Source organism: Hippoglossus hippoglossus, chromosome 6 (assembly GCF_009819705.1).
Source record: "Hippoglossus hippoglossus isolate fHipHip1 chromosome 6, fHipHip1.pri, whole genome shotgun sequence".
In the NCBI taxonomy this organism is placed as follows: Eukaryota; Metazoa; Chordata; class Actinopteri; order Pleuronectiformes; family Pleuronectidae; genus Hippoglossus; species Hippoglossus hippoglossus.
The window spans coordinates 1,372,590-1,383,401 of record NC_047156.1 but is presented as its reverse complement, the minus strand read 5'-3'; the positions used below and the strand labels follow the sequence as shown (position 1 = coordinate 1,383,401).

Genomic DNA, 10,812 nt, shown 5'->3' with positions numbered 1-10,812 from the left:
TTACAACCTACTTAACTATTTCTTTATGCCTTAATAAACAATATTTTTTATGTCCTCCACATTTATTATTTACTCATGTTACTATATTTTTATGTTCAGATTTAAAAGAAAACTGGAATCGATCAAACTTTGGAAGGAGAGATGAACTAGAGACGTTTCACCAAACATACTTTATTGACTCAAATCATAAGAAGGTCACATGAATTATCAGAAAGCCACAAACACCATCTGCCGTCAAATTAAATACATGAATCACTCTGGATTACATTTTTAATTCATGTGACTGAAACATCATCACACTGAGGAAACGGATAAAGACAACTTCCTGTGTGCTGCTCGCGTTTTTCAGTTTTTATTTTATTTTGCTTCATCGCGATTTAAAAGTCGACATAAAAACAGATGAATAAAACTCTCAAAAACTGTCAAACTCCTATTACAATGAGCAGAAACTCATATTTCATTCAAAATAAATATCATCCGGGCCTCAGTGTTGCAGTTTGATTAGTGGCTGAATGCAGAAGAATAAAAAATGACTGACTGTCTGTGGGACCCTCAGAAGAAACGTTACAGCCTCATTTGTCATAATTGAAACATAAAGTTAATGGTTTCTCCAAAATAACATTAACATGTTTCAATATTTCCATATTTAGGGAAATATTGACACCACACTTTTTAAAAATCTAAAATAAATAGAAAACTATTGAGGGGAATATTGGATGCTTGTAGTTTTTGATATAAAAATGAAAAACTAGAAAATGTCCCCACTGGGAAACTCCGACAGGACGTGGACAGGTTCGGTTCAGCCGAGTCCTCAGGAGTAAAACTTACTGTTGTTTATCTTCTTCTCCTTCGTCCTGGACACAGAGGACATGATCAGGGACTCACCACATTTCATTCCCCCCCCCGACGCCCGGTGAGTTCAAGGCTTACCTGTGCTCGCTGGTGCTGAACTCTCTCGTGAGCTGGTTGTGTTGGCGAGGGAGCGTGGAGCGCTGGATGTTGGCGTGAGTGTCGTACAGGGAAAGTTCACCGCTGAGCTCGGCCGGATTCTTCCTCAGCTGGCTGGAGGACGAGTACAGCGCCTCCTCTGCGTGCTGAGCGACACGAGGAGAGAAATGCACTGATGTCAAACTGCAGATATACTGTGTGTGTGTGTGTGTGTGTGTGTGTGTGTGTGTGTGTGTTCTCACCCCTGCTGGCTGTACGTTGATGTAGACCAGTAGCGAGGCCAACTCTAAGCTTTCACTGTAGCCGTTCTTTAAAGGTACGGAGCGGTAACCTGTTGGAACAATTAAAAACATTCAGTCCGCTCCAAAGTTATCCAACCACTGGAGTCGCCCTCTGTTGGTCAATCAAGGTAATACAGGTTTCAGGCCCCTCTGCAATGGCTTCACTCTGCAGACCCGGAGTCTACGTTTATTTTTATATACACTCTTGTCTTCTTTGGAAAAAAGCTGCTAGTTGAAACGCACGTGTGTGTGTATGATGCACAAGTTCCTCCACCGTCCAGTTTCTCACCAGACTCATATGAGGTCACCATGACCTTTGACCTTTGTCCACTGAAATCTAATCAGTTCACATTTGAGTCCAAGAGACAACTGGTCAAAACCGGAAACCAATTCCCTGAAGTTAGATTTGAAATATTATGTTTAAGAGTGTGTGAGTGATTGTTTTATGTTGCAGACGCATGATGCTGGTGAGCTGGGAAAGAAATTATTTTAAACTCGTCTATTTTATGTCCAACTCTACAAGCGAGGACAGAAATCGTCGTACTTCAGGGAAGGAACAAATAAATAGGTGATGTGCTGCTGTTGCATGTGAACGGCTGTTCTCAGTCGGCCGCTCTGTGCCGTGAGCGTGAGTTCCCACCTGAGCGGATGCCTTTGACAGGAAACGTGGCCTGGGCCAGGAAGTTGGGGTCTGAGAACATGTCCTCCTCGTTGACCACAAAGCGCAGGAAGGTGAGCTCCGGCTCGTACACGTTGAAGACAACGGGCTCGGCCGGGGCTTTCCACACCGGGTTCAGACCGTTGTCACCTGCAGTCGGCAGAACGACACCACTGTTCACATGATTATAGACAAAAGCAGGAGATGCTGTATGTGTCATCAGAAGCTGAACAATTCAGCTGTTCCCTCCTCTTACAGTAGACGACGGTTTTGCTCTTCTCCTCCGTCTGGCCACACAGCTCGATCTCGACGAACGGACTGGGGATGCTGCGGCCGGGCTTCGGGAGGTGTCGAGCAGCGATCACCTGCAGAGCAACACAACAACCATCAGCGGTGAGCGTCACGGTCACCAGACAGGTCCATTCATCGCTTGTTTTCAGAAGACGTGCACAGATACAGACGAAAGTAACGCAGATTACTGACGGCTTCGTCTTGCTGTGTTTTCAGAAAGTTCTCAGAGCCCTTTACAGCAAGTATTCAGATTCTCTACTGTGTGTGTGTGTGTGTGTGTGTGTGTGTGTGTGTGTGTGTGTGTGTGTGTGTGTGTGTGTGTGTGTGTGTGTAGACATACCCTGACCACAATCTCGTACTTGATCTTAATCTTCTCTTGGTTGGGGTCGTAGTTATCGGAGCGCATGAGCTCCGGCTGCAGCACGTAGCCAGTTTGTGCATTCAGACTGAAGAGGGCGCTGTTCAACTGGGTGTATTTATCTGTGTGGACACACACACACACACACACACACACACACACACACACACACACACACACACACACACACACACACACACACACACACACACACACACACACACACACAATTTGAACTATTCCTTTAAGGCACAGCTTCAAATCCTGCTTCAGCCTCGTCACGTCTGTTTGCATCTGCGTTCTCCAGTCATGACCTTTGACCTTCAGCAGTTCCTGTGACTAACTGCCTGATCAGAGCAGGAGCAGCACAATGAGCCTCTCGCTGGTTTCATTTGTAGACAAACGGATAGAAAAAGAAAAGATTTATAAACAGGAAAAGCTCTAATGTTCAGAAAACATCTCTCTCCTCTCCCGTTGCTGCAGCTCCTCTTTTCAGCCTCTGTCTCAAACACTTGCTTTTAGCTCCGGTCCATGTTGGAAATGGAGGAATTGTCGGCCTCGTTTTACCTGGAGATGTTATGGGGTGTACAGACTGTAGCTGCTAGACGAGCATTATGCAATGTTGGGACATTGTGATGTCACAGTGAAGAGGAGGCTACTGACGAGCTGTTTCAGGAGCTTCGGAGGAGCAGCTCCCTTTAACACAGACTTTGGGCTTTTTAACTAAAAAAAACTAAATATCAAACCAAAGGAAAGAAACAGTGAAAACGGAGCCATTACTCGATGATATTAGTTCCACATGTGCTCTTCCTGCCTTGACTAGTCTACATATCAACAGTGAACTCTGCAGGCGAGTCCACTGACCACAGCCCCGGTAAACTACTGTACCTGCAGTCTGGTAGTTGAGAGCAACCATGTGACAGCCGAGAGCCCACAGGGGATACGGGTCGTAGTTGGAGGACTCCACCCGCTGGCCTTTTGGGTAGATGCGACTCAGAGCCTTGCAGTTGTACTGTAAGAAGTCCTGGGTGCGGCTCTTTCCCGGCATCTTGTTCTCCACAAAGGAGCGAATCTCTTTGTACGTGTAACCGTCTGCAGGGACGGAAGAAAGGAAAGTGACTCGGGAGGTTCGTCTTCGGGTCTTGTCACGTGACACCAACAGGACAATAAACTCTCAGGAACAGTGGATACTCGATGATCTTTAACTGAACATGCTTGTCAGCCACTGGCCATCAAACTGGTAACGTCATAGGCGTCAAGTGTCGACCCACCGTGACTTCCCCCATTGGTTTGTGAGCAACGCCATCTTATTTCTTTGAAACCAGAAGTAACCATGTCCTGAGGAGGGTCCATGGGGGGTTTATAAAGGGTTGCACCACATTCAGTTGGACTGTTTGTGGTTTTAAAGTAGAACCAGTCTGCTCTAACACTTTATATCAGACTGTTTGCACTGAGTTACAACTGTGGTGAAGGAGTTTGTGTTCGTGTCTGCGGGGGTTTACCGAAGCGGTCCTTCTCTTTGCTGCGAGGCTGACAGTAGACCACGAGGTCCGACATCTCCCTGGCAACCTCGTACTTCTTCTCCACTTCCACCTGCTGTCTCATCTGAGATTGGACAGAAGAAAAAGCCACTTCCTGTTCACATTACCAGTAAAATACCCTTTGTGGTTGCAGAGCAGGTGTCAATCATAAACTCATAAACATGTAAAGGCACAATGTGAGCACTGAAAGATCCTTATTCAAAACATCTCAGAAACATCAGAGTGATACGAACTACCTAAAATGACAGAAACCATCTTTGGCCCATGTCCCTTCTGCAAACATGAAGGAGGCGGGGTTTAGGACCTATACTGCAGCCAGCCACCAGGGGGATTAAGGTTCTTTAGCCTCAGGTTTGGCAGCTGTCATGTCGTCCATCTTTATTTACAGTCTATGTTTTCGACTAATTGACGCAGGCTCACCCACCATTACACATATATGGACAAGATAAAATAAGATACGACAAGTTAAATTAGTCCCACAATGGGGAAACTTAACTATAAGTAAAAAAAATGCAATATAAACACATGGGACTCTAAAAAATAGAAAATGTACAATGTTTATATACAGTGTTTATAGTATAGTGTTTGATATACACAGTGAGCTGCTCACCACTTGCTCCCGGTTGTACTGTTTGCTCATCTCTCTCTGAGTGATGTCCCAGGCCACCTGGTACCATTCGAACAGCTCCTCCACAGAAGCTGCTGCCAGGTCAAACTGCAGGTTGTCCTGCTCCATGTCCTGCAGGGTCAACACATGGGGCTTCCCGTTCTTCCCGTTGGTCACTAGGGCCAAGGAGAGAGGGAAGGAGACACCGTGAGGGAGGAGGAGGCCGGTGGAGGAGGCGATCGTACTTAATAATCGATCTAAGGAATCTCTGTCCGTCTCTGTGTGTTGTTGAAGGCCCGAGAAAATGCCATGTCGAATTTCTGGACACATGATACCTTCAATATTCTTAAACTTTCAATATACAGGAGACCAGCGCTCAGTAGCTGCAGCAGCTGGGACAACACCAGCGTGTTCACGCCAACTGATTTACTACAGTAAGATAAACAACATCAGCACGGGGAGAAATGATATCTGCCCTCCGGCAGTCAAACACTCATCTGACGCCCAAACAACTCGCACTCACAGTTTTGGATGTTGCACTTGGAGATGTCCACAACACCTTTACACAGTTCACCCAGTGGGTTGTCCTCCAGGTCCTGTTGTAACACACACACACACACACACACACACACACACACAGACAGACACACAGACACACACACACACACACACACACACACACACACACACACACACACACACACACACACACACAGAGACACACACACAGTCAGTTTCTATGCTGATTGAGCTCCAGTTTATTTGTGACCTAGGCTCTGATCACCTCCTCTTTGGGCTCAGGTTGGATGTTGTAGGAAACTTCCTCTACGTAGATTGATGGGAAGAAATGCTGAATCTTTCCAGCGTAGTCACCTTTGCACCTGAAGGAAGAGGAATGAGTAGAGTTGTTATATGTTTTGTTTGGCATGATAAGTACCATATTTCATAATCTCGACACATGCACATACGCCTACTCAGCAAACCCGCTGAACTTCAGCTGGGAGTAACTCACAATGAAAGCATTCATGACACAGGGCTATAATCAACACTGGAGAGAACTATAATTAAAACCCTACAGTTGTATGGCTCCACCATCTTTGAGTCAATGTTAACTATTGTGCCAAAACTGAAGTAATTCCCTCAAGGTGTTCTTCAGACATCATGCTCACAATGTCCCGCAGGAGGCAGCATAACTTCTGCTGCAGAAATCATTTGTTTTTGTTCACTTTTGTGTGTGTGTGTGTGAGTGTGTGTGAGTGTGTGTGTGTGTGTGTGTGTGTGTGTGTGTGTGTGTGTGTGAGTGCAGACTCACCATGCATCTGTCCCCTTGGTGACATTGTGTATCAAAGCTCCTTTACTGAAGCTGAGCTCATTGGAATTTCTCGCCTGGAAGCTGTATAAAGCCCTGACTGTATTCTGAGGCTAAAGAACACACACACACACACGCACACACACACACACACACACGCACACGCACACGCACACACACACACACACACACACACACACACACACACACAGAGAAATGTCTTTATCAAAGAAAACTGCAAACGATAACAGACACAACAGTGTTGTATACGCACCAGTGACGGCTCGATCTCGTTGGGCTCCACGTATGTTTTCACCCCGTACAGAGACGCACAGTCTTTCTCCTGTGAAGCACAATCCACTGTCAGCTCAGAGGAAACCTTATTAAACTGCTTTAGATTCTGAATGTCGTTAAGTGAAGCTCAAACGACAAGAGGGATAAAAAGTGACTGTACGACGACGCATTGGTGACTGAATTTACTGGTGAACAAGAAACAACACGGGAACAAATGAGTGAGTGAGTTTGTTCTGTCTCAAAATCCTATTATCATTTGAAACAGTTAATCCATCGATCATCTGTCTCTGTACGACGGAGACTCACGGTGCTGAAGCGGTCCACCAGTGTGGGGGTGACTGGGTAACGTAGCTTGATCTTGCGATACAGTGGCCTGGTCTTGAAGTAATTGACCAGCTCCACCAGGCTCTCGAACTCCGTGGTGGTGCCCAGCAGGTACATGCTCCCCTCCTTCTGGATCCGACAGTGTTTCACTTTACCGTCGCCTCTGAAAGACCAAAAATCCAGATTCCTACAAAATCCAACGAACAAAACAGCTCAGGCCAAGAGAGAGAAAGTGTCACTGAACCTAAACGTGATGGCGAAGGAGTCTGCTTCTCCTTCTCTCTGTCGGATGAGGAACGCTCCGTCTCTGGGAATCCTCAGCAGGTAATCCTCCGCCTGGCCTCTGCTCAGGTTACTGTAGAACCACCTGCACAGGAGCACAGTCACATCATGCATGTGTGTGTCTGAGTGAATCTACTTCTATGATGTGCATGTACACACAGTGTTCAGTCTGTGGTGTCTCTCAGGGACACAACGAGACCATTTAAATGGATTAAAAAACTGAAAGAGAAGAAAGAGAAAGGGTTTCAAACATGCACTTCAGAAAACGTCCAGAATATTGGGTCTGGACTTTCTCTGGAGGTTGTCGGGTTCTCGTTCACAAGAAGAGGAACATGAGGAGAACATTCAGGCGAGGGGCGGAGCCTGTAGAGCGGCAGGAGGCACGACATGACATTTTACTAGGAGGCTGCAGGAGAAGTTCCAGAGACACTGACTCAGACGTTTGCGTTTTGTGACATTTTTATAAATAAAATGAAATAAAATGTCATATCATATTATACATTATCCCAAGGCACTTAATGAGGAGATACAGAAACCAACGGTTCCAACAAGCAGCAGCACTTTGTGACCGCGGAGAGAGAAAACTCTCTCGAACCAGACTCAGTGAATCTGCCTCAGGATGTTTATCTGAGGATAATGGACTGAAACTGAAAACAACAGGTTTAAAAATACAAAATGGCCGTGGACCCTGAACGTATCAGACCCACAACGGTTCACATGTGACTGACCCTTCTGTTCGATGGGGGGTGGGCTGAGGGACGGCGTCGGTGAGGCGCAGCTCGAAGTCTTGACAGCGCAGCGGGTTTTCTCTGTAGTGATTGATCAGGGAGTACACGCTGAGGAAGTGCAGGTTGGGCGTCAGGTAGAAGTAAGTGAGCCCCCCCTCGGAGCCAGAGCGAATACGACAGTGCTGGACTCTCCCAGTGCGCCTGAAACACAGACACATTAACACACACGATCGACTGAGCTCTTTATGAAGCTTAAAAACTGTGAAAGGAATTCATTTTAATAAAACAGAAAAACAAAATCTGGACTTTCATTGCAGCTAGGGGACGGGGACGAGGGGGGACGAGGGTATTTTTCACTGTCCAGGTTTTTGGATTCAGTTCGGGCACAAAGGTTAAACCTAAGAGTTTGGGTCCTCAGTGATGCCAAACTGTGTTGACATACTCAAGGGGGACAGACAAAAAAACTGTTTCCATGTCCCTTCTCTTTGATTTAAATAAAGATGGACGACGTGTCTCCACTTCCTCAAAACATCTCCGATACGGCCGGGACACTCGACCAATCAGTCGGTCTCAATCACGACGTCAATCACGACGTCTCAGCCTGTTTTCATGTCCGATCTGCTAACATGGAGGAGGCCGGGTTTATGACCTAAGCTGTTTTCGGACATGAACTCGGGAGAATGTCCACACAATGTTGTCCGGACTTTCTCCGGAGTTTCTCTTCACACGTGAAGAACGCAGCAGGAGATTCTCCTGGCGTTCAGGTGCAGGGTGGCACCGCCTGCAGAGCCAGGATGTGACCTATGACTGAGATCATGAAATGTGATGCTGTACCAGAAGGAGAGGGTGAAGTCCGTGACGTAGGTGTCGCTCTCTCGGACCAGGAAGGTTCCGTCTCTTCCTCCGGTCTCTGCGCAGTAATCGTGGATCAGTCTCTCGGCCATCAGCCTGCCCTCCTTCATGCGACCATGAAACCACGGCTCTGTGCAGTGCAGGTCCTGGTGTCGAGACAGAAGAGGAACAATGGTTCACACTGGATTTGTGATGTTTTAAATTCAATCTAAGCTGAAAACAGCACAAGATGAATTTGCTGGTAAAAACTCCTTCACCTTCTCGGATTGTTCCTCCTGCTCCGTGTCCTCCTCGTCGTAGTACAGCTTGTCGTCACAGATCACACAGAAGTGCGTGTGCCACACCTGAGAAATATGTATAATGTGAAACATGCAGAAAACTTCTCAATTCAAATTTAAATATGAAACTCTTTTCTTCTTCCACAAGGAAATCCCAACGCTGAGACATGAATTTGTATGAAATGTGGTGACTTCTGGTTTCAAATACACCAACATGGCTCCGGACACAATGACAAAGTGGAGGCTTTGTTTTTCAAAGGGTTCCACCTGAGACGGGCGGTACAATAACAATCAGTCAGAATCTGTGTCTTACTCATTCTTTCCATGTTCAACTGAGAATCAAAAATCGGTAAAAGAAAAAATGATTTGTTATTTCGTTATTCGTTTATTAATCTCAAACAAAAAGCCATCACTGGTTTGTTTTCGTTAACTTTAGTTTTGTGCTCAAATCAAAAAGAGGAAATGAAAAACCGTCACTCAGGACATGCCGCTGAACAGCTCGTGGCAAACCATTAACCACGTTCTGATCGAGGCTCTGCTGCGTGATGACCCGACAATATCTGCATGGCTAATAATTATCCAATGAGACAGGGACTTCCAGGTCAGACAAATTCAATCAAATTCAAGTTCTGCCTGTGGCCTGTTTTATTCCTATTTATACATGTTCATATTTGAGCACTTTTATTTTCAGATTTTTCGATTCCCAATTGCATATGGAAAGAACGAATTGAAACACATGAAACACAGAAATCATCACGTCCATACAGGGTCAGTAGAATATGTTATATAAATGGATGTTTTTCACATGCTGGTATCAGAGCAGTGCTCGGTATCGCCGAGGTTCAGGTATCAGAACATCTCTACTGCTACGGGAAACATGAACTGTCCTCAACTTCCACCTCATCGTGCATCACGTGACTGCAGAGTGACGTGATGCAGCGTCTGAGACGAAGCCTCTGATGTACTGTACCTGATCCACAGGGTCCCAGATCTCCAGGTCGCCCTGTTTCTGCCCTTTCCTAAAGTCTTTACTGATCCCTCCTTCCTCAACACTGATCTTCTTGTGCTGCACAGGGACAAGAGAACAGCACAGTCACGGCCACGAGTGACGACATATCAGTATGTTTAGACACACACACGCACACACACACACACACACAGTACCTTGAGTATGATCTTGCCCTTCAGCTGAGTAGGTGAAGGCAGCTGCTCGGCCATCTGCTCCACCGGCTTCGTCAGCAGCTTGCTTCCGAACACGTCTTTGAAGATTCGAGCATCTGACGCTGCTCTCAGAGGACAGTGCTCCTCGATGGACAGGATCAGCGGGAACCTGGCGAGGAGCAGCAGCGTGTCCAGGTCGTGACAATGTGAAGAGAAAGAGATCAAATAACTTGACTGATGCAATGATTTGGAGAATTAGATTACACTATAAAAAGGAGGGAAATGGCCGAATCATAGTCAGAGAACATGAAAACAAAAACCCTTCAGTGTTTGTGTTAATCCTGAAATCATTTCAGTTGATGTAGTTTAGTGACATGAAGTTAAAACATGTGAGACCAGGTCTGGAAAGATCCTCAGAAAACAAAGACAGGGCAACAGTAGTTGTTCTGACTCTCACTCTGAGGTGACGAACGCGTGGTCGTTGATGGCTTTGACCACGTCCTCGAACTTGATCTTGGTTGTTCTGGTCCAGCCGTGGTAGATGATTGGCTCCCCGGGCCCTCCCAGCAGTCCACTGGATAGATTCAGCAGCACCACAGGAAACACACACGATACAAAGTGTATTCAAAGCAACAAAGGAATAAAACTCACAAAACATCATTACATAAACTATCTGTGTGCTGGTGAAATGGCCCAAACAACGACCCCAGTGAAATAAACTGAGATTAAAGAAAGCAGTGGAGGTATTTCATACTCACGCTCCACACAGCGACATCCCAGACGCAGGCAGCGGACATAAGCCTCTGTGGACGACTCACTACGAAGCTGATCCCCTGTCAGATACCTGCGGAGCAAACGCAGAACAGAACCTGGATCACATGGTGCACTTTTAAACACCTG

General features: G+C 46.2%; 1 protein-coding gene across 1 annotated transcript; it reads right to left on the bottom strand.

Moving 5' to 3' along the window:
* Positions 1-151: 151 nt before the first annotated feature.
* plcg2 (phospholipase C, gamma 2) lies at positions 152-10,759 on the bottom strand. The gene is made up of 22 exons (XM_034589258.1): positions 10,671-10,759; positions 10,370-10,486; positions 9,916-10,081; positions 9,722-9,817; positions 8,731-8,817; positions 8,456-8,619; positions 7,622-7,822; positions 6,856-6,978; positions 6,594-6,774; positions 6,268-6,336; positions 5,997-6,106; positions 5,469-5,565; positions 5,208-5,280; positions 4,688-4,860; positions 4,039-4,141; positions 3,425-3,628; positions 2,519-2,658; positions 2,144-2,252; positions 1,870-2,037; positions 1,191-1,279; positions 931-1,094; positions 152-854 (listed from the first exon to the last, which is right to left on the bottom strand). The coding sequence occupies exons 1-22, from the start codon at positions 10,685-10,687 to the stop codon at positions 812-814; spliced, it is 2,694 nt and encodes an 897-aa protein (XP_034445149.1). The 5' UTR covers positions 10,688-10,759; the 3' UTR covers positions 152-811.
* Between the last annotated feature and the right edge of the window lie 53 nt (positions 10,760-10,812).